Here is a 24,608-nt window from a genome sequence, read left to right on the forward strand (position 1 = left end):
TGTATTACCGCCGATATGGTACGTGGACTTTGGGAGTTGACATACTTCGCCATTTCTTCGGTTAAGCCCGCACAAAATTGTTGCTTTTTCTCTCCAAAATCCAACTTTTTGAAGACAGTGGCTTTGAGTTGTAGGTCCCAAAACTTGTCTACATATTTGTGGATGGATTCATAGGGAGAGAGCTTTAAGCTTCGCCATTCGGTGAGTACTTTGTCTTTGGCATCGGTGGCCAAAAAATGCTTCATAATGGAAGCTCTTAAAGCTTTCCATGTTAGCGGAGCTTCACCATTGGCTCGTAGGCTAGACCACCATTGCCTGGCGAACTTTTGAAAGTGCATAGCTACATGGCGTAGCTTAGAGGACTCCGTGAAGCCCTCATCTCCAAACGCCGCATCAAACTATTGGATAAAGGCCAAGACTTTGTCCGTAGCACCAAAGGTGCCATCATAGGTAAGGAAAGAGATTCTCTTCCCTGCCTCTTTGAACTTCTTGAGCTTGGACGACCTCTTCCACGTGGCATAGGATTTCCTATGGCCTCTTCTTTTTGATGGTTCAAAGGTTGTACCATCACTTTCTTCAGAAGGTGAAGAATTTGAGGAAGGTGGAGAAGAGGGTGACCTCTTTCTCGCCTTTTTCTTGTCTTGATCTTCGTCATATTCACCATCACTTTCATAAGAGGAAGAGGATGAAGAAGATGGAGAAGAGGGTGTCCTCTTTCTCGCCTTTTTCTTCTCTTGCTTTTTATCATCCCTCTTTGAATTATGGTGTGGAGAAGGGTTCGATGGTCTTCTCCTCTTTGGTGGTGATGGAGAGCGTTTAGCCCGCCGTCTTCGTGGAGCCATCTTCGCCGAGGTGGCGGGAGACTCACTTCTTTCTCGTTCCTTTGGTGGAGGCTCTTGAGTTCTCCTTTGGGAAGGAAATGCATCATCAAGAAGTAAATTCTTGACCCTTCATATGGATTCTCTTCTTCTTCCCAAATCGGAGAGACCCCTCTTTTGGAAGTCTCACAAGGAGGCTTCCTAGGTGTTCTCTCGTCATGGTGATGATCTTGGAGAATCCCATGAGCACGGAGCTGTCGTTGCACTTCACTTTGGAGAGATGGATTGCCCATGGCTTGTTGAAGCCTAAAAACAAGATCGTTAACAAGAATCGGAGCATCATTAGTAGCTTGCTCATTAGCAAAATCAAAGTTATCAACATTAATTTCACTCTCTTTACTATTGTCATCCACTCTAACAACTTTTATGTGTAAACTTTTTAGGTGTACTTTGGCGCTTCAAGCCCTAGTTGCTACTCCTTTTTACACCTTTAGAAAAAGCACTCAAGCTATTGTACCCGTGGCTTGAATACAATTAATGCAAGGAATAGAAGAGAGGGTCTTTCAACACCAAAACAGCACCGGCTCCTGTCAAGCTTCTAATAGCTCAATAGTGGTTAAGCCGTAGGCAAGCCCCGTAGGACTCCACTATTAAGACGATACCTCTCGACGGTGATGCCCCGTTAACTGCACGAAGGCAGGCGCACTGCAAGGCTGAAAAATTCCTATTCTACTTACCCACAGGCAATTAATAATACCAACCATTTATAGCTAGCTTGAGGACCTCCCTTCTTGAGCAAGAAAAGAGAAACCTTGTGCTCTGATACCAATGTAACATTTAATGGCCTAAAAACTTGTGTGTAGCGGAAATTAGCATGAACATAGTGGGCATTTCATTAGAATAGATTCCTAATGAGAATTACAAGAGTGCTTGGGTGGAGAGAGCAACAAAAAGCATAACACCTAGTTAGATAGCATGAACAATACTTTCAAAAGAGAGAGAAATTAAGCTATTGACAACAGTTGAGGACCGGATTTTCATGGAGCCGGTCCCCCCTCCAAAAGGCTTTGTATTATGGTTTCTCCCATCAAGAGAGACATTGTACAATACAATTCTTTGTGTTCCTTCAAGACTAGCTAGTGCAATGAAGATGAAAGCTTCATGCACTAAGCAAAACACTTAGCAAACACAACATCAAGTATCCCCGGTCTCAGACCCAAGACCTCACCCACCTTCAAAGATGGTGAGAGCTAGGAGGGTATGAGAGTAGATTGAGAGGAAGAAGGAGTATCTTACGAGAAACATGTACATCTCCTCACATAATCACTCATATTAGCATATCTTAGCTTAGTAATTAGCATGGTAGAGGAGATGAGCATGCATTGAAGCTTGTCTCTTGGTTGGATTTGCATCACAAAGCCAAGAGTTGTTGGTGTAGGCCTCCCTTCTCACAAGCTTGGAGTAGGTGGTAAGCTTTCCATTAAAGCTTGAGAAGGAGAGAGAGTCTTCTTTTCTTCCCACATGAGATTGTGTGAGTGTGTGTGTGATAATTCCTTGCAAAAATCAGCCCCCTCTCTCTCTTGGGCGACCCCTCTTGCTATTTGCTCTTGCTATTCTCTCATTGGACCTCCCTAGGGCTAGCCAATGACAATTAAGCAGCATAAGTGATAGCCTTCTGACATGTGTCCCCCTTTCCCCTTTTGTGAGAGATTTAGGTAATTTAATAATTCAACTAAACTCTTGTTGGACTCCTTTGCCTCCTGGCCAATAGGAATCAGGCAAGCCATTGGGCTGCTGAATGCTCATTGGACCCCTTGGGAGACTGTCCAATAGTCTTTTGGAGGACTTAATTCTCATTGGTTCTTTTATTAAGTGATTTTAAATTAATTAAACTAGATTTACTCTAGCCTAATTCTCATTAGTCCACCTCCAAGGCCATCCAATAGGAATTGGGTACACCTTGTGGGCATCTGGCCCAGGGAGCTGACATGTGTCCCTCATTCCCTTTGTGTAAAGGGAGCTTGTGTGTATGTGTGTGGCTTTCTCTCTCATCCCCTACATGCAAGGCTCGCCCCCTCCTAAGTAGGGATTGTAAAGACTTTTTTGTACACACACAAAGCATTCAATTCCCCTATGGTTGACCTTTGGACACAACCTTTGAATTTTGGAACCTTAGCATTTTGAAGTCTTAATGGGCTGAACCTTAGGGTCTTTTTAGCCCATTGTTGCACATGGCTCTTTTGCAGATGGCCCCCCCTTTGGATCCCTATTTTCCCTCCATTGGATCCCTACTGTGGCCGGTTTGCTAGCTTAACCAATATTCTAGCTTTTTCTCCCCTGGAACTTCCCCATATTAAATGATCAATTTAACATGAGAAAATCATTTAGGAGAAATAGATATTGATTATTATGACATCTATTGTTTTTGGAAATGGTTTTCCAGCAATATAAGGAGAAGAGGATTTGTTTGAATCCATTCAAGCCTGTTTTTCTAGTTTGGAAGGGACAATTATTGGGGCATATAATGTCCAGGAATGGCATAGAGATGGCAAATGATAAAATCCAGTTTGTCCAGTAGGCCAAGGCACCCCGCACAGCATCTGAATTAAGTTCATTCTTGGGATATATAAATTTTTATAGAGGATTTGTTCACATGTTTGCTTCCAAGGCATTACCTTTATATGAGCTTACCAACAAGAAAGCCAGTAAGTTCATTTGAATGTGAGGAAATATTTCAATGTCTTAAAAATGCCATTATCAGTAAGCCAATACTACAACCACCATACTGGGATGTTTTATTCATGTGCATGTTGATGCTTCAAGACTGGCAATGGGGGAAATACTGGCTCAACCAGGTGTATCTTGCCAGTCAAAGGTTTAGTCAAGTTGAACAAGGATATACTACCACAGAGAGAGAAGCCCTAGGAATGGTTTTCAGTGCCACCAAGTTTTGGCATTACTTATTGGGCAAATTTTCATTTTTATGTGGATCATCAGGCACTGTTATTTCTGATCAACAAAGTTATTATCCAAGGAAGATCAATCAGGTGGATGATGTTTCTGATGGAGTTTGAGTTCCGCATATTCCACAAGCTTGTTAAAGCTCGTTGTGGTGCTCATTTTCTTTCCAGAAGTACTCACGGCTACTCTGAAATATCCTTGAGGGATGAGCCAATAGATGCAAAATTTGTTTCAAGTGACAGCTGAGAAAAATTTAGATCCTGAATGGTATTATGTATATCAGTTCCTTTCAAGAGGAGGATTCCCAGACAATTGGACTCAGAATCAGAAGAAGCCTCTAATCATTAAGAGTCTAAAGTTCACCATAATAGTAGGATTACTTTATAGATTGGGCATAGATGGTGTGTGCCAATGGAAGGAAGGATGCAAGTCATCTTTGAAGCACAAACGATGGGGATTATAGAGGACACTTCTCCATTGATATCACTTATAAGAAGATTTTGCAAGCTAGATTATGGTGGCAAACTCTTATAGCGGATGTCCAAAGTTTTTGCAAAACTTGTGATATATGTCAAAGAATGGCCAGACCAACAGCAGCTGATATGACTCCACTTACTCCAGCACAACCACTGGGAGTATTCATGAAATGGGGTCTGGACTTCATGGGACCATTCAAGAAGGTCGCTCCAAGGAAGAACCGGTACATCTTGATGGCTACCTGTTCTATCACTAAATGGGTAGAGGCCAAGGCCCTTCCAGATAATGTCTTGAACCCCACTGCCGTTTTCCTATTTGAAAACATTATCTGCCACTATGGATGCCCCATTGAGATTGTGTCTGATAAAGGGAAACATTTCGTTAATGATACCATGGAAATTTTGATGGAGATGCTCTCAATTAAGCATAGAAATCAACTCCATATTATCCCAGGTGGAATGGTCAAGCAGAGAGCAGTAAAAAAACCATCAAGAATATTCTAACCAAGATTGTTCAGAAGGAGCCACACCAGTGGGATCTCAAGCTCTAGACTGCTCTATCGGCGTATAGGACAGCTTATAAAGTCACCACTGGAATGACACCTTTCAGAATGGTGTATGTGCCTATTGAATTTGTGATTCCCAATCTCAAAATGGTGGTTAAATATGGATTAGATGTTAATCATAATCTCAAACATAGACTGGAGGAATTAGTACAGTTGGATGAGTTACAACAAAGAGCCATGCTGGAACAAGAGATTGTTCAGCAACATAGAAAGCACTGGCATGATAGAAGAATCAAGGTTAGGGAGTTCTAGAAGGGAGACTTAGTTTTGCTTTATCATTCCAAAATGGACCCTAAGAAACCAAATTTAAAGATAGCTTAAGCTGGTCCATATGAAGTTGATTGGGTATTTTCCAATGGCACAGTGAGGTTGAAAGACTTATCTGGATTACTGTTGCCAGGTGTTTATAATGGGGCCCATATCAAGTTATATATTTCTAATGAAAAAGATACCTCCAGAGGAGATGATACTGGTATTCCGAGTGCTGATGACTAGGGATTTTCAGACCCAACCATTCTAAATCTTTTCCATGTAAACCAGTGCCACTGATGACAGCGCTAGTACAGTTTCAGAGTCCGTACCAGTTCCTATGGGGAAAAGGGCCAACGAAAATGAATGTGATAAATATTAAAGGGATTATGGAACAAAATGGCCAATGCATGTATGCCACATCACCACTAGTGCACACAACTCTAGGAACGGTAAGTAGTGGAGCTTTTATGATGCATACACGTATAACAGTAAGGTGTGCGGGCATTCTTCCTCACAAGTCTCCTGCATGACGACTACCTGCTATTACACACTCACCATCGCCAAGCTCTGAGAATTCTTCACTGCAACGGAAAACCTCCTCATTAGAAGACTCTGTTGGTCCCTATCTATCCCTACCTGACACACCTTGCTGTGGATTTGAATATACCAGTAAGTCTTCTTTCTCTACAGATTTGCAGTCCTTGCAGTGTATAGGTCGAAAAAAAGTGTCAGAGAAGATGCAAGATACAATGGTTGAAAACGCAACAATCATCACTTCTATTCAGGCCTCCCTACCACTTATCCCACACATCAAGATACACACATATGTGTTACTGAGCAGGCAGAATTGTTGCTGTAGTTATGGGATTTGCATGTGGTCAATCAGGCTACGAAGTTGGATTTTGACACATCCATTTTCAAACAGGTTCTTGATTCTTTTAATGTTGAGGAAGGCAGTGCCATTGTTAATGGAATAAAAATAACAGCAACACCTGAAGACATTGCCTACGCCTTTATAATGCTCAACGAGAAAAATCCAACCACAGCATCTGCAAAGCACATAAGTCTGGCTCTGAAGGAGGATGAAGCAGCCAAAAATAAAAGGAAGGCTAGTGCACAAGGGGTTCCAGTAGTAGCAGGAATCGATTTCCTTAGCTTACAGGTTTGTTGTTGAGGCTGTCAGCTTGAAGAACAATCCCACATATGTGTCAAAGAAGGTGTTAGCCATGTTTCTCGCAAAAAGGCTGAATGATAAAGCCAAAATCAATCTGAGCCAGATCTTGTCTCACAATGTTTACGGCAGACTGCCAAGCTGGAATCTCAAAGTGTATTCAAAGCTTGGTATGTCTGGAAGTTTTTATATTGGGCTACTGCTCCGGAATCCTTTCCCCATGTAAAGATGGCTTGGAGTCCGAAGCCCATTCCAATCAATAACAATGTAGAGTTATCTTCAAATGAAGAGGATCCACGCAATCAACTAGCCACAACTGGACAGAAGAGGAAGGCCGCACAGGCGGTGGCCAATGGTTCAAAGAAACCAAGGATTCCGTTGACAAAGAGTACTGCTCTACTGAAGCAACTAGAGAGTCAGGTCCAGTCCCTGTCCATTGAAAAATCCTTAGCAGACCAAACTCCAGCAATGCCCAAACAATAGACTCCAACAAAAATCAGCACTGGAAAAGGCCAATAAGAAATGACAAGCACTGAACAGGTGGTAGTTGATACTGACAAAGGAAAGGGCCCAGCAACTGCCAGCCTGGTCACCAAAACACTTTTCAACAAAATGGCTTTATCAATAGCCAAGAAGGATGGATTGCAGCAATTGCATATAACCCTCTCAAAGGCTGATTGATTCTTCAAAAAGCAGATTGGCAACATTGCCATATGTAGCTCCAGTCATGGTTTATGAGCCAGTTGAATCTAATGCAGCTACAGTAGTCAATGGTTGCTCGGTGATCATCCAAACATAATGGAACACTATTGTGCATTCACTAGGACAGATCATGAATGTATCAGTTTCCAGTGCAGAAGTGGCTAAGCTGAAAGAAGAACTGGAAAGCACCCAACATCAGGCTCGCAAACTTCAATAGAAGATGTATGATCAATCTCTCAAGCATGGTATTGCTGAGAATCAGTCAACACGAACAATTAGGGAGCTGCAAACAAAGATGTTGAAGCTGGAAACAAAAAATAGGTGACTGAATGAAGAGAAGGATGATACCTTAAGAGATGCTGACAGATTTCAGACTCTGCTATGGGTAAAGCATGTAGACTTCAACGAGCTACTGACAACCCACACTGCATTAAAGGCTTCCCGTTTAGAAAGATACATACATAACAACCTTGTTGATATCCTGCATCCTTCAAGGCTGATGAGCAACACTCTTTACAGATCATCACACTGAACAAGAGACTAAGACATCAGCAAGCTCCTATTACTAGACTATATTTGGAGGATGACACTCTTATCTCTGATCTAGAACGCTTCCAAAGGCTATATGTAGGAGAGCCAGGGAAATGATTCGGCATTGTACCTGAGTGGAAGCTGACTTCTGATGATATGATAGTCAATCCACATTGGCAGAGACAGCCCACTGCAGATAGCCACTCTATAGCTCTTGAACTGGATCTACTACTAGGAAACAGACCTACATACAGATGTATGAAGGAGGTCAGGACTCAACTAAAAGAAATCTTTCTTCGGATGCAGATTGCGAGAGGTGTCCTGGATCAAAGGGTGCAGGCCATCATTGAATATCAATCTTCCAGCGGTAAAGGACCCCGAACCCAAATGACAGTAGGAGAACAGGAAACTGCTCTCTGAAAGCTTTTTCAGCTTGTACGAATTACTAGGAAAATGATGCAATAGGAGAACCAAGCTGTTCTCAATTTTTTGGAGTTCGTGCCTAATTCTTCAGTACTTCTGTATGCATTACCTGCCAAAGAGGCTGAACTGTTGAGATTGTTCCCAACCTTGTATCCTCATCATCCAGAGCCAGTAGATTGGCTTAGTTATTTCAGCATCACTAATGAACTTGAGGACTGGTATGAGCGAGCCACTATGGATTGGAAAGCCTCGCAATCACTAGTCAATGATGTCCTCAAAAAGGACACTTTCATGGATCTACAAAAGGAAATGCAAAGGTTCAACTTCTGTATGGGACAGTGGAAGGTCCAGGTCAGGGGATTAACAAAGATCACAAATTAGTTGCTTCAACTGACTATGGAGTTCTCCAAGATTCCTAAAAAGGATATCGCTGCCAAACCCGGGCTGAGACCACAATACAGAGAAATGGCGGAGATTTTCTTTGAGGCCAGGCTGAAGGAAAATCATCCACTTTCGCAGGAAGGGATTCACACAACCTCCCATTGTCATAAACTCGCCAGAACCCGTCTCACTAAGAGCAAACACAGTCTCTATGATCCCGACACCAAAACTTACAATGCCCTCATGCCTTATGAGTTTGAGATCACCACAGAAAGGCAGGATCAGCTTGAGCAAGAGGCCATTTACAGACTTCCAGAAGGACAATGCTGGCACTGGGACTTCTAAGGCACCAACGAAGAAGAAAGCCAAGAGGAAGCGGGTTCAGTGGAAGGATACTGGGTAGTTCCATCTCAGAATCAGACGATGGATTTTCCCAGTTATCTCCTTGGTTGGGCACCCTTGGAATTACAACTATATGGGTGTCAAGCACTCAACAAGCATGAATTATGGTATAAAGCTGGCAATATCAAAAGAGTACTATCATGAGGAACATCGGCCAAATCAAAAAAGTAGATGGCTTTCTCAATAACAAATCAGAATCAGGCGGTGGATTTTTTTTCCAGAATGAAATTTTGGAGTTATACCAAAATTCAAGAAAGGAGGGAAGGATGTAGAAGGCGAGGACAGTCCCAGCAGGCGGGAACTGCTCCTTAGAAGGCTGACCAACGAGAAGCCGGAACAACTACACTGGCAGTAATTACCTCAATTGCTCTAGTAACTCTGAGAGCTATAAATAGGACCTACTACACTATAACCGAGATTTTGGGCTTTTGGCTTTTTGGCTTTGTGACACTTTTGGTTTACGAGCTCTTAGCTTCTAGATTCACCCCTGCAATCATTTACTATTGTAATCAATCCTCAGACTTCATCTGAGCTTAAGCCTATTGTACATTGTATTGATTATCCTTGAGATATTGATTTGAATCTACAAATACCATTTCCTGTCTTCCAATTGTGTCTTTCATTTCACTACATCATTCCAGTTCAGTTCTTTATTTGAGTCCAGTACTCTATTTCAGTCCTCACTAACTGAACTGCCTAGATATCAGTAGCTTTGAACTCTAGCATTGAAATAGCTGCCTGAACAGACCAGCTCCCATTCCATTTCTCACCTCCATTTCAAGTGACACGTGATAGCTTAGTGGGAGAGTCATAGACTCCGAGAGAGAGAGAGAGAGAGAGAGAGAGAGAGAGAGAGAGAGAGAGAGAGAGAGGGGGGGGGGGGGGGGGGGGGGGGGGGGGGGGGGGGGGGCGGACCCGTTGTCTCTATGTGTGTGTGTGTGTGTGTGTGTGTGTGTGTGTGTGTGTGTGTGTGTGTGTGTGTGTGTGTGTGTGTGTGTGTGTGTGTGAGAGAGAGAGAGAGAGAGAGAGAGAGAGAGTGCCACGTTGTTGCTTTTGCAACCTTTTGTGTGTGAGTGAGAGTGTTGAGAAATGGAAAATGGTCCATGCGATCCATCCTCTATGCATGTGTGTGTGTGTGTGTGTGTGTGTGTGTGTGTGTGTGTGTGTGTGTGTGTGAGAGAGAGAGAGAGAGAGAGAGAGAGAGAGAGAGAGAGAGAGAGAGAGAACGCATGTGTAAGTGAGTGAGTAAGAGAGAGCGCCATTCGTTTTACAGTCTATGTGAGTGAGTGTGTGTATGTGCCTCAAAGACACACACACACACACACACACACACACACACACACACACACAGAGCTTGGAGAATAAGCATTGATATTACAATGAAAAATCGATGAAGTGACGATTGATGAAAGCCTGAATCGAGAATCGAGGATCGACAATTGACATCGACATCTATGAAATTGAGAATCGATGGAATCAGGAATCAATGGAATTGGAAAAGTTCGATCCAACGAATCCAAGGCAAGTTATTCAAGCCCAAGGTAGGTGCAAACCTCAACAAACAACAAAGGTAGACGATGGGAGGCAACTCCAACAACTCTCAGGTGTTCTTGAATGTGTAAAAACTAGATTTCTTTAAGCTTTGCGGGTGCTCTCGCTTTCGGATTGCCTTGGAATTTAAAAGTGAATCTCAAAATTCATAATGGTATTACAGTAAACTTAGTTTTTTTTAGCGCTTAAAGGAAAATTAGAATTTTTGAGACAATTCTCAAAATTTTGTAAGGGTAGTTATACTAACTTGAGTAAAACTTAGAAAACTTACTTAAGGGAAATTTTAAGGGTAACTTTATTATATTTGAAGGAGTTTACACTCAATTTCTCTATACTTTGTAGGTTTTCTCACCTTCAAATTTAGAATTTAAACATAAGTTTCAAAATCTGAGGAGGGATTACACTAGATCTAGGAATTTTTCAACATTCGACTATACTACTCTTTTTCGCAAAAATTTTAGAGGTAAATTCACTATATTTGAAGGTTTTTGCACTAAACTTCTCTGCACACTGTAGATTCTCTAAATTTATCCGTGAACTTTGTAGTTTCTTTGAATTTTGGAGTATTCTCACTTTCAATTTAAAATTTAAGGTTGAGTGCTCGATCCTCCGTGGCCCGCGTGATGGGTTTGGGTGTAGTTAAGCAACCCCGCCCCCATGCACGTCCTTTCCTTATGTCACGTGGCAGGGGTCTCTAAGGTGCATTAGATATAGTTGAGAAAATTTATAGGTGGGATTACACTAAACCTAGATTACTCTCGAGCACTCTGATACACAATAGTTTTTCTCTATTATTCAACAGTCCATTATCTATACTCATCATTATTTCAATAGTCCATTATCTACACTCGGATACACAATATTTTTTCTCTATTATTCAATAGTCAATTATAATGGATCTTGAAAAGTTAGAGGAAGGAGAGGGCCTCCAAGCATTGCCTTCTGATTAAATTGCATGGCCTGTTGTATCAATGTCAAAATTGTGATGTTGACTCCATTCTTTCCCAATGACCTGCAACAGTCATGATCATGCATTTGACAACACGTGTGTGTGTGTGTGTGTGTGTGTGTGTGTGTGTGTGTGTGTGTGTGTGTGTGCGCGCGCGTGTGAGAGAGAGAGAGAGAGAGAGAGAGAGAGAGACCCGGTAGACTTCACAAATTCAACCTTTCCCAACAACGAACAGATTATATAGCCAAAATTGTGTGCTTGACAACTTGCATGTGTGTGTGTGTGTATACGCACGTTCACACACACTCTATGTGTGTGTGTGTGTGTGTGTGTGTGTGTGTGTGTGTGTGCGTCACTATATGTGTCAGAGAGAGAGAGAGAGAGAGAGAGAGAGAGAGAGAGAGAGAGAGCTCCCACTAGCAAGTAGACAAAGAAAGAGAAAAGAGTGAGGTGCGTCACTAGGGCCAAGACCAATACCTAAACTAGGGAAGTTGGTGGTGATTACATATAGGTACGATAGGCCAAGCGGTGGTACCGCGATGTTCAACAACAGTAACTTGATTGTGAAGTGGTTGTGAACACAAGCATCGCCTGATGCCATGGGAGTACTTGGTAGTAGCAGATAAGTGCTCAAGGTAACGAGTTTTCTTCTTAGAATGATTCCAAGGACTACAGTTCCATTGTCCTCACACATGAGAGAGAGAGAGAGAGAGAGATAGATTAATTATCATCCACGGAGGTTAGATATGACCTATGGGACCGAAAAACAAAACATTACAATGCTTGTTTTCAAGTGAAGCATAGATACATATCAGTTAAGGATTGAGGGTCCATCAAGAGGATAATGAAAAAAAAAGGAGGATGAAACCTAAGAAGGCTCAGGTGAGGGTGGGGGCGGTTTGGGAGTTTGAAACTCCTGGATGACGACTTTACCACTTCGATAGACTGGCCATTTACTTTGTTTGCGAGCTTCGCGTATCTTCTTGAGTTCACTTGCTTTGTTCTTGAGTTGGTTCGGGATCAATTCTTCAGCGACCCATAGCTTTGTTCCCTTTAGGAGATGAGACTGGCATAGTAGCTTCCATCGTTCTTCTTTGTCCTTGAGAATAAGGATACAATGCTGGGGTGGCACCTTTCTATGTGTGTCGTTGATCCACAAGATGGTTTCTGGCTTGATATTTACTGGTTGAAGAATTTCATTGAGCTTGGTGATTGCGTCTTCAAGAGTGTCTTCGTCTGTGCACCATGGTAAGGGAAGTCCTCCAATCCGAACCTTGACGCCAACATATTCTTGTAGCCGATTTTCTTGTAATGCTGCTTGAACTTCGTTGACGATCTCTTTACATGTGCTTCGTGGACTTCTTTCTGGGCTTCTTTGACAGTTTTGGCAAAAGTGTTTTCGACCTCATGTGCTTTCACAAGTAGAGCTTGGCTCTCTACTTCCTTCGTTTCCTCAAGCTTGCACAAACACTGCTTGAGCTGTGCATTCTCTTCGATGAGCTCTTGAATTTGGGCCTCAAGGGTTGTGATTCTCGCATCTTGACGAGCAATAGGATCCTTCTTCGGTGCCGCTGCCACCGCAAGAAAGGTCTTACGGGTGCGTGAGATCGACGTGGTGGACATCTTACAACGAAGGTGAGAACACACCTTTATTTTCTTAGGCGCGTGCCACATTGGGGCAGGCAAAGGTTGGCCAATCCGAGGTGGAGACCAACCATTCGTAGATGAAAAAGAAAAAGTTGGCTTGCAGAGCTTGTCAGAGGGACGGCCTCGCACCCTCGACCAAGTTCACTTAGCAACGGCCATCTGCGAAAAGTGCAAGCGGGAAGCAATATCGCAAGCTTTGAACCCTGCCTACCAACGTGAAAGACGGGCGTCAAACCACTTGCGCTGCTCTAATTCGTTGCCAACTCAGCGCAGCATTTTTCAAGGGGCTCAGTGTGACAGCAACATCAAGGACCAACTTCAAAAAAAGAGTGGGGCGGGCTTCCGAGTGTGACACGGGCCTTAGGGTTATGATGGTCGGTAACCTTACGAATGCAGTCAAGCCTCATCAGGCTCTCTCTGCACCGCTGCCACGTTGTCAATGCTGACCTACGCTGCCAACACACCGAGCAAGGCGAGTTTGCCGTGCAGACTAAAAGTCACGCGAGCTGGGGTTGTCGTGCAGGCTACGACATGCTGCCAGCACACCGAGCAAGGTGAGTTTGCTGTGCAGACTGAGGTCACCCGAGCTTGGGCTGTTGCGCAAGCTACGGCATAGAGATGGGGCTGGCGCGAGCAGGCTACGACAGAGAGGGAGCGCGCAGGCTACGGCATAGAGATGAGGCGAGACTGAGGCTAACGCCTCCCCACAGGGCAGCCTCTCGCCTAGGGGAAGGGGGTGGGCTAGGTTACGTCAGAGACAAAGCTAGGTTACGCGTTACCGAGAGAGAGAGAGAGTCTGTGAGAGAGAGAGAGAGAGATCCAACTACCATGCTTTTCTTTGCCGCAGCGCACGGGTCACATATTAGTTTATGATTTAAGTACTTTCACCATTAACTTTCATAAGAGAGGGCAAAAATTGTTAATCTCCTTTCTGTTATCATGTTACGTCTCTGTTTTTGAAGTTTTTGTAATGTCAATATGCCATCTTGCTCTTCGCTGAAAATATTGGTTAATAGTTTTCTTTACACTCTTTCCCTATCTCCTTGAGTCTCAGCGTCTCATGATACATGTGAAAAAGTCCATTGTGTCTGTTCACCTTGTTTTGATGTCCTCTCTCTCTCTCTCTCTCTCTCTCTCTCTCTCTCTCTCTGCGCACAGCAACATTGCCTGTTGCAACTAGGTCATTGTACCAGTTTTATTGACTAAACTATCGGACTCGTTTTATTGATCAAGAGCACCAGCATTGATCCCGCTTGACATCTCGAATGTGTTAGGGAATGGCAAAAAGTCATGAGGTACGCTCCTGGCAACGGGGTCAACTATCCTTCTTATTAATCGCGTGGGTTTGAAATATCATTAGAATTGTCGAGCTTTAACCAATTATTTGAGCACTGAAGGGCATCAAAGGTGCAAAGACTTCGACGTGTACTGCCGAAGCAGACCAGAGGCAAGGTATCTAGACTTATTGCAAAGAATCATTTAATGAACTGTTTGACAAAAGGATCACAAGGAAGCTGCATGCTGAAAGGCATTGGACCATGGATGTGACGAGTAAATTGAAGAACTATGTCCAAGCTACATAGTTCTGCTAGATGCATACACGTGCTACCAAGTGACGTAGAAAAAGTCGTGAAGAAAAACTGTGCGCTTTGCTATTGCACATGAGCACAAGACTAGTGCTGTAAGCTCATCATTTTGCATAACGCCAATCTAGCTCGCTGCAAGAATATGACAATTGTAGGTGATAAAGCGTATGGAACTAGGAAGACTAGGAATAAGATGTGACCTTGTGTGAAACATGCTAAACATCTGCCTCTCACCACATACAACCAGTAGTATGTCATGGATAGCACTGACAATTTACAACATGCTTCCTGTTTCATGTAGCAGAGAACGAGCTTTCCATCAATGCATTTGCTGCACAGTTACTTGAGGATGTCCAACCATAAAAGGCAAATAAACGTTGTATTAACTGTTAGTTGAAGGATGTCAAAATAAATCATTAGTTGTATCTGCACTTTTTCTCCAAACAATGACACCTGAAAGGAAATATCATTGTAATTGTGTATGTATACCTGAAAAGAAATTTTATTTGCAATGTGGGTATGGACTGTGGACAAGACGTCTGGCTAGTAGACGTGGGGATGCTCTCTTGCCAAAGGGCCGAGGAGGCTGTTGAACATCTTCTCTCAGAACCAAAAATGGCTCTGAGCTGTGACCGTTGGTCCTAGTTGTTAAGCTGGGCTTAAGGGCCGTAGCTTCACCATTACAGAAATGCTCCATTGTTTTGTTGCAACTGATGTCAGTGCCTAACTCCAGGACTTGCCAAAGTTCCTTTGAGGACCCATTAGGTCTTCCCTTCTCATCGTCCAATAAGAGCAAGGTAGATTGACTGCCTCCCTCTTGCAGCGAAAAAGATTGGCAAACCTTTTGGCCCTCGATTACTACCAAACTAGAGTTGTCCTTAAAAGATCCTTCCTTGCGTTCAATCATCTTATGTTGAGAGGCTGGAGCGGGGTAGCTTTGCAGCTGTAATTGAGGCTCACAATTTACAGCATCATTGTGTGTTTTATGTGTGATGAGATCAGAGGCTGGAGCGGGGTAGCTTTGCATCTGTAACTGAGGCTCACAATTTACAGCATCATTGTGTGTTTGTCCTCTTCTGGCACTGAATGGCACCACACCTGTATCCATTACATCAAGGTTACTATGGATGCCACGCTTATTTCCAGCTATCCCCTCCTCACAACTAGATGACCCCAATGGCACATCCCTCTTCAACTGCTTGACCTTTCGTTCATCATGCTGAGCTACTTCTCCACTTCCATGTTGGATCACATCGCTCCTTAGTTTTTTGCTCTGCTGTTGTGAAGGGGCTCCACAACCATTGCGGCACGACATCAATTGGCTGCCTGTGCACTCAGATTTAGACATTGTTGCCACAGCCACAGCAGCAACAAGTTGCATAAAGATACCAGAGGTCTTGCTCAGTAGAGAAACATCTGTAGGAAGCTGGTTGCTTAAATACTTCGAGGAACTGTCCGAGCATACAGCAACACTGGTACAGCTCTGGGTTGGTGCAAGCCCCGCAGTGACATCCACTGCACAAGCTAAAAGGCAAAACACAGGGAAATATATGTAAAGTGTAAGATAACTAATCTGCGAGTTCATTGAACCTGTAGAAATATTACATTCTTCCCTGCTGTCTTGAGTCTGCTGAGCAGGCTGTAACAAATTTTGTGAAAGTTCAATGTTCGAAAGCCAGTAGATGGAATTCTTCTCTAGTTGTTCCTGAGCAAACCAGAAAAGATGTACCATAATTGCAAATTTTTCCAGCGAACAAACTGCAAAAGAAACCAAAGAGCTGTACATGATGTTCCCCAGAGAAAATTGTTTACCAGTAAAATGTCAATGCTTAGAGGGTTCTCATCTTTCATGCCTCCCGATTTTGGTTTGGTCTCCAAATGCTTAGTAAAAAGACTTACAGCATTCTTCATAGCTTCTACCAAAGCTCTCAAATATTCCTGTCCACCATAATGTCTAGTGAATAAAACAACAGCCTCATGCAGCTGTGCCTTGTCTGGGAAATTGAATTCTCTCTCTGCCATTTCATCAGACAAATACTTCAAAATATTTTGCCACAGATGAGTTGGCAGAGAATATTCAGGGCTAATTTGCTGTGATTGTTGTTGCATACACTTCAGCTGTTCATGGTCCTTAGCTACATCTGCAACACCATTCAAAGAACTTTCCAATGCAATATTTGTTTGATTTAGTTTATCTTCCATAACTGCTAATTGGCTGCAAAGCTCTCTTGACTTGGTGCAAGCATCTGTCATCTGTGAATGCTGGTGTGAAATTTGTAGTTTCGTTGCTTGAAGAAGCTTGACAGCATTTGCTAACTTCCTCTCTTTTCGCATGAGCTCCTCTTCCAGTCGGTGTGCCCTTGCTACCTCATTATCAAGTTGAGCCTTATAGTTTTGTCTCTCTGCTGCTTCAGCCGCAAGTACCATTTTAAGAGCTTCAAGCTCTTCTACCCTCTCCTTCAGAGATGTACGCAACGTTTCACCATCCTGCGACATCTTCTCCACCTCCCTGTTACAAACCTGTAACTGGAAGTCCATTTTCCTGACATGAGCCTTATACTCATCATTTGCGGTTGCCATTGTCTTGAATTCTGAAGAAACTCTGTGATCCATTTCTGCTACAAGGCTTTGCAATTTTAAGACAACCATGGAAGCATCATTGTCTCTTCTCAACTCTTTCAAGAAAGAAACCACTGGCTTGCACATGCTGCTTGCAAGCTCATTTACCATACCTTCTACTTCAATTTTGACATTCAGAAGGTTTTTCCTCACTTTATCAATCCCACTCTCTTGAATTTTGACAGCTAAAGACATCAAAGCCTGATAGCTCTGCTCTGCAACCCGCAGCCGGTATGCCAAGTGGCTGTCTTGCTGTCTCATATCCATGACCTGCTGGTGAAGATTCTTAAAATTAACAAGACTACTCTGCTGTAAATTCACAAGATAGCTCTCGGAGTCTTGAAACTTTTCAGTGATTGTCTCTTCTTGTGACCTTACTAGCTTTTCCACCATCTTCACCACGCCCACTAACTGCCTCAGCTGCTGCTTTTGCAATTGTGAAAACTCCTCGACATGATGAGCAGCCTGAACTGTCAAATTGTCTTCCTAGACCATACAAATTAAATAGAGCGATTTGTCAGGAAGTTCCTTCAGATGAGAAACGGTGAGGAGAAAAGCAGCAGCTCTAAAAGTTTGGTCTTGTGTCAACTGGCTTACGGGGATTGAAAGAGCAGACTGCCATGCTTCAGAACATCGTCTCTTTCTATTGTCCGAGCATAGAGCTGGTGGCTACAGAATAAACGAGCCAAACAGTCTGAGACTTGATGACACATCATTGTTCCACGGACCAGCTAGCTAGTTAAAGACATCTGTTTTGACAAGAAAGAGCGCCTGGAGACTACAAGACTAGTTAAGAAGACATTCACGCCCAGACTCCAAAGAATGATCAAAGATTCATTACGGAGTAGGCCTGCAGGATTTCGGATTGCAATGGCGGGGAGAGGCAAACGGAAGTTTGTCGGCCTTGTTCGGCCAATTGCTGCATTTTCAGTCCTACCAGACGAACCAACGGGATTGACATGGAGTTGAATATGTCGTTCGCCTGTACGTCAGAGGAGCGCCTTAACAGCTTCACAGATTTCTAGATCGAACGCTCTTACAATAACGAGTAATAGCAAGGGCTCCTTACCTCCGCCATGCCTTTGAGGAGATCCTGCTTCAACGTATGGAAACACTCCTTGGAAGCTGCAAGCTGCTGCCAAGCGGAGCAAAGTTTTGCCTCCATAAAACGACTGCTTTGATAGCAGCCATTCTGAGGCGCAGGTATGCCCATACCAAGCAATGGAAGGTTTCTCATTTGCTGGTGTGAACCAAACGTTCACCAAGGATCGGGTGACTGAGTTGCATACACAGCTGGGAGAGGCGCGTGCGTGCGTGGATGTGTGTGTGAGAGAGAGAGAGAGAGACCACTGCAGAGCACCATACACGAATTCTTTCAATGCTTTGTCAACAAGGTGAAGGCTCACAATGACATGCTAGGAAGGTATATTTGAGTAGGGAAGAGGAGTTAGGAGTTGAGCTCACAGGACCAAAAGGTGTAGTTTGTTCCTGTGGAAACAATGGGTAAGTTGTTAATTGTCCAAATACGGTCCAAGATGGACTTGTGGATTGTAGTATTTTTGCTATTGTGCTGATGAAATTTAAATGATGATAGGAGCTCGATTAGTTTTATGGAGTTTGGGTTTCTTAAATTGGTATCTATAATAAAATCCCCTAAAAGTATTGTAGGAGGAAACAAGCGTTGTTGAAAGGGACAAAATATTCAATAGCTTGTTAAGAAACAAGGATAATGGGCTAGATGGATTTCAGTACAATATGATTATGGTGAGAGGTTTAATTGACTCTAGATTGGCGGTTGTTAGTATTTATTTCTATCTCAAAGATAGAGATGGCTTTGTAGGTTTGCACATCAAGAGTTTCTTTGTAGAAAAAGGATAACCGAGAGGGATCGCAGAATTTAATATGTCTATACTTAGGTATGTGTATGTTTCGTTGTGTTTGTAACTTGGTTTCTTGAAGACAAAGTACTTATGACGTGTGTCATTGGTTAAATTGTGCAAATGTTTCTTAAATGAAACAATGTTTAAGAATTGTATTATGAAGTGAGTGTGGGAGATTTCGTGAGGGTTGCATTGAGTTGGAGCCCATGTTAGGTGCATGCAAAGTAAAGTAATCTCTATTAAAACAGGGCTCATGTCGGTCTGCTTTGATACGTTCAAATTTTAGTCTCTGGAGGAGGTATAAGTTGCCAAGGTCATGGATGCATGAGAGAGCACTATAAAATCCATGTGACTTGATTTTGTTTGGGTCAAAGGTTAAAGTGCTTAGTATCAATCCTTGGGCCCGATGGATTGTTCTTGTAGTTACTCACTGAATTGCAAATTGTTCCTTGTGATAGTGTTTTGTTGACTCTTTTCTATTTGAAAGTCACTAGTAATTTTTTGTGCTGGTGTTCATTGTGGGTTTATTGGTGGATTGTATTAAATCCTCTATAAATCACATCTGCTCCATTGGAGAGACCATCTTGAATGTCAATGTTTCCATCACAAAGTTCTACAATAAGTCATGGTTTAAGATGCAAAGATGTGTGCATGCCTATGGTTAGCTTTGCATTGCATCATATTTATATTGCCTTGCTACAAGTTTTAGATATTTTGTCTTGTGCGAGGAAAACTAAAGGTGTATTGGGTGTGTTGTGAAACATGTGCTGATTGTGTGAGTCATTGTAATGGAAATGGCCTATGAACTCTAAGAATAGCGGAATTAAGAGAATTAGAGTGAGCATTTTTGTGAGATTACTTTGAGAACATAGAAGGTGAACTTACTTGATGGTAGCAACAAAAACATAGTACTTAATTAACTTGGCATGAACAATACTTTTGCAAGAGAGAGTATTAGAGAACATGAAAATAGTTGAGGATCGGATTTACTTGGAGCCGGTCCCCCCTCCAAAAGGCATTTGTATTATAGATTCTCCCATCAAGAGAGACTTGGTACAATACAATCTTTGTGTTCCTTGTGACGTAGGTGATGCAATGAAGATGGAAAGCTTCATGCATCACGAGCATAACATAAACTTTTCAAAAAGCATTAACTATCCCAAGCCTTAGTCCCAAGGCCTTAAACACCTTCAAAGGTGGAGAGAGCTAGCGGAGAATGAGGGTAGGGAAGAGGAAGAAGAATCATTCATAGGAGAAAGAAATAGTTCATCACTTATCATCACTCTTCTTGCTTAGCATAGCATAATAGCATAGTAATGAAGATGAAGAAGATGACAAGCTTAAGCATTGAAGCATGACTCTTAGTTGGATTTGCATTCCATAGCCAAGAGTGTTGGTGTAGGCTCTCAACTTCTCAACAAGCTTGGAGACGGAGATGGAGCTCTTGCACCTTGCACTTCACACAATAAGAAAATGTGTGTGTGTGTGTGGGAGAGTATACCCCCTCTCATGCTTGGTCCACCTCTCTCTCTCTCTCTCTCTCTCTCTCTTATTATTTAATTATATCATTTGGACATGTGTCCTCTTTTTATTCTTTGAGAGAAAGAACTTAATTTTATTTTTTTTGCATCTAAATTCTCATTGGACTCGTTTAAAGCCTATCCAATAGGATTCAAGTACATCATGAGTGCCAAATGGGGAGGATCTTGACATGTGTCTTTTATGCTTCTTAAGATATCATGTTTGAATTTAACATTTCAAGCACCTTAGTCATTTAAACATGAAAATCGTTTATGCCTCTTGAGAGATCATGTTTGAATTGAAGACTTCAAGAACCTTAGTCATTTAAGCATGAAAAGCACCTCAAGTTTGGGTAAGGTTCCCACAAACACCTTAAGCACCTTAGTTAGCAAACACGACAAGCACCTCATGCTTGGATAGGATTCCCACCTCAAGGTCAGTCCTAGCTTGCCTAAGGTCAAATGACTTTTTAACACTAACTTTGACATGTCTTTAATGAAGCTAACCCTAAGGTATTTAAGCTCCATTAAGTAGCATTGCTCTTTAACAAAACATCTCTCCTTTGGACCCCTTTAACCTTGGCCCTGTGTTGAGACGGATCCATAAGCACATATCTATATTCTTGTTTTCGTTTATTCTCCCACATTAAATGATCAGTTTAATATGAGAAAATCATTTGGGTTGGTTAGATATTACATTTTATGACAGTCTTTGTTTTTGTTTGAATAGAAAAGATGGGATATAAGCTTGGGTTGTGGGATTGGTCGTAAATATGTGTCGTTTGTCATCTTCAGTATGTTGTGACATTGTTATTCTAGTATTGAGAATATCGATGTATCCTTTATTTTTTTGCAATATAATGATGGTCAACTCATAGCATTTTACTTGTTGATGCGAAAAGGATGACATAATTGCTTCAAGTATTTTAGGTTTTTTGTATTAGTCTTGCTTAACGAAGATCGCCACATAAAATAACACCCAAACCACCAAAAGTCTTATTGTATATTTTTCATGACTATATTATAGACCTTGCAAGCCTTGCACAATCAAGGAGGAGAGTGAATGTTTTACTAGAGCTTGCTCCTCCTATTAGAAAAAGGTCAAATGCTTTCATTGGCATTATCATTTTTTGAGCATCATATCATTAAAGAGTAGCCTTTACTGGGTGTCAAGCTTCAAGACACTTGCATAATAAGTGTCATTTGGTGATAGCATAGTTTCGGAAATATCAATAATGGGAGTGATCATTGTTCATTGCTTGGTAGGGAATCTTAGCCAATGTCCATATTGTTGGAAAGAGAGACATTGCCATTGTGTTGGTTTGGAAGTTGATGATAACAAGCAATGATTATGTAGGGTAATATTTTGAAGTTTAGTCTTTTTGTTGAATTTAATTTCATTAGTAATGATGGTAGTTTTATTCTTTTGGTAAGGCTCTTTCCATGTAAGACTTTGTTTAAGTTATTCTTGTTTGTTATGGATACATGGCAAGAATAGAAGACATCATTCATTGTAACAAGCTTTTGGGTTTCTAGCAATTTTTTGTTATGGATCTATGGGAAGAATAGAAGACATGTAAAAATCTTTTGGGTTTATAGAAACATTGTGTCGTTTTATTTTCCATTTTTTGTATTTGTTGCCTTTAGTTGAGCAAGAGGCAACAAACTTAAAGGTTTGAGGTGGGAGGGACATCTTAGATACTTGTCAATGTTGCTACCAAAGAATACTTTTGAGATATTTGGTTCCATTGGTTTGGAGTGCTTTTTTTTCTCTTGAGCATTAATGTTCTGTTATTGAGATGGTCAATGCTGATAAACACAAAATCTCTTGTGCTATGAACGGGAAAAGAAAGAGAATAATAGACCGCTTGTTGCGAGCTTATTTGTTGCGTGTTAAAGATCATTTATGAGTTCTCTTTTTTTAGCAAAAGGTAGCTTTACTCTAACAAATCGTTATTCAATGTGGTTTAGCATTTGACTTCATAAAGGGTTTGTTGAAGCCAATGGCATGTAGTTGAGAAAATAAGGCCTTATGCACATTGTTTAACATCTGCACAAAAGGTGAGCGTCACTTAGAGAATTTCTCCCATTAGATCTTCCTAAGGATGATCTATTTGTGCTCGTAGCTATTTGTGAGGGGAAGAATGATCTATTTGTGCTCCTAGCTATTTGTGAGGGGAATATCAATCATCCACGTGCACATCATGGGTATATTGGTGCATCGATTGATATTTTTATGTACACATTAATAGCTTTATTGTATCTTAAGGATTTCTCAACAATTATAGGAGGGTAATTGAGTCACTCTACCTTTGTAGTGATTGAAGGGATAGTAAAATAATCTCTTTAGCAAGTGGACTTAAATTTCTTTGCAATAGATGAGGCAGTGCAGTTGGTTGTGTTGAAATGAAGTCTTCTAATGCCTGAAGGTAGCCAAGATTGGTATTTTTTCTTGGTTTTTTTAGTGTTTTCTCCTTAATATAAAAACATAGAACCATCACACTCATAGAGAGTTCTAGAGAAATTTTATAGGTTGTTTTCAGCTGGAACACCTTAAAGGTCAACTTCAATGTTTACTCAATGCAAAGAAAAATATGGGCAATGTTATGTGCCAATCCAATAGATGGTTTGCATGTGTCAATTATATTGGTCAATGCAGAACTACTTTTTGTGTTGTTAACTAAGACTAGTATGCGAACCGTGCATTGCTTCAACCAAGGAAACAATGCCTCTATTCTCATAGGGTTATCTTCTCTTCCAAGTGGAACATTGTCAATGCCCTCTTCCTACACGTATAGTCTATCGCATTTATAAAAGTGATGCATGAAACAACCTCTTGATAGATGCTGCAAAGCATTCTTTTGATACCAAGATTGGAAGCTTCTCATTGTCAATGCCCTCTTCCTACACGTATAGTCTATCGCATTTATAAAAGTGATGCATGAAACAACCTCTTGATAGATGCTGCAAAGCATTCTTTTGATACCAAGATTGGAAGCTTCTCATAGACATTATTTTTCATGAGGTGCTAGCCCTGGTTCAACAACCTTAGGAGTGCTCTAATTCTATTGGGATGTGTGTGTGTGTGTGTGTGTGTGTATATATATATATATATATATATATATATATATATATATATATATATATATAGAGAGAGAGAGAGAGAGAGAGAGAGAGATTCCTTCATTTGGTCTACCTTGATCTAGCAATGCTACCAAGCTTAATTATAGAGATTAGATAAGTTAGCATGGTGTGAAGAGATGAAATCTAAGAGAATTCAATGTAATAATATGTCATAAAATCCAATATCTAATATCTAACCAACCCAAATGATTTTCTCATATTAAATTGATCACTTAATGTGGGAGAATAAACGGGAACAAGTGTTAAGATATAGACATGTGCTTATAGATCTATCTCAACACAGGGCCAATGGTAAAGGGGCCCAAATGAGAGATGGTCTATCAAAGAGCAAGGCTAACAACTGGAGCATAAGACCTTAGGGTTAGCTTCATTGAAGACCTCCAATAATGTGTGTAAAATGCCTTTGACCTTAAGTATGTTAGGGCTGAGCTTGAGGCGCAGGAACCCAACCCAACTCGAGGTGCTTGTCCTGTTGATGACTAAGGTGCTGGAGGTGCTTGATGATTGAGGTGCTTGAGATGCTTGAGGTGATTAATTATTGAGATGCTTGAGGTGCTTGACATGCTTGAGATGCTAGGGTTGCACTTGAGGTGAGAACACAGCCCAAGCTTAAAGTGCTTACGAGCCAAGCTTGTGGTGGGAATTGGGCCTATGCGTGAGGGGCTTGAGGTGTCAAAAAGTCAAAGATTCAATCCCTACAAGGAGGGGGCAAGCCCTACATGAGGGGGGATGAGAGAGAACACCCACACACTCACACAAGGCATGCATGGTACACAAGTACAAGAGCTGGTAGACAAAGGGATGGTGAGGCCTAGTTCCTCTCCCTTTTGTTCTCCAGTCCTTTTAGTGCAAAAGAAAGATGGTACATACCGTATGTGTGTGGCATATCGAGCACTAAACCATATCACTATCAAAAACAGATTTCCCGTACCTTGGGTAGAAGATCTGTTTGATAAGCTACAAGGCTCGACCTACTTCAGTTGGATTGACCTTAAGAGTGTCTATCATCAAATAAGGATAGTGGATGAA

The 24,608-nt window shown here is 41.8% G+C and overlaps 1 protein-coding gene across 1 annotated transcript; it reads right to left on the bottom strand.

The window, feature by feature from the left end:
- Positions 1 to 14,778: 14,778 nt before the first annotated feature.
- Positions 14,779 to 18,545, bottom strand: LOC147438184 (uncharacterized). Its single transcript, XM_086487505.1, has 6 exons — positions 18,105 to 18,545; positions 17,877 to 18,017; positions 17,633 to 17,704; positions 16,229 to 17,521; positions 16,022 to 16,121; positions 14,779 to 15,940 (listed from the first exon to the last, which is right to left on the bottom strand). Exons 1-6 carry the CDS (start codon positions 18,270 to 18,272, stop codon positions 14,919 to 14,921), a joined length of 2,796 nt encoding a protein of 931 aa, XP_086343631.1. The 5' UTR covers positions 18,273 to 18,545; the 3' UTR covers positions 14,779 to 14,918.
- Between the last annotated feature and the right edge of the window lie 6,063 nt (positions 18,546 to 24,608).

The sequence above is a fragment of the Adiantum capillus-veneris genome, chromosome 17 (genome assembly GCF_014529385.1).
Source record: "Adiantum capillus-veneris isolate H3 chromosome 17, ASM1452938v2, whole genome shotgun sequence".
In the NCBI taxonomy this organism is placed as follows: domain Eukaryota; kingdom Viridiplantae; phylum Streptophyta; class Polypodiopsida; order Polypodiales; family Pteridaceae; genus Adiantum; species Adiantum capillus-veneris.

Excerpts from the sequence above, each read along its gene's own strand:
- LOC147438184 (XM_086487505.1), bottom strand. The coding sequence starts at position 18,272 with ATGAGAAACCTTCCATTGCTTGGTATGGGCATACCTGCGCCTCAGAAT. Across the intron at positions 17,705-17,876 it reads AAATCCTGCAGGCCTACTCC|CCACCAGCTCTATGCTCGGA; the intron begins GTAATGAATCTT and ends TTTATTCTGTAG. Across the intron at positions 16,122-16,228 it reads TAAGCATTGACATTTTACTG|GAACAACTAGAGAAGAATTC; the intron begins GTAAACAATTTT and ends TGGTTTGCTCAG.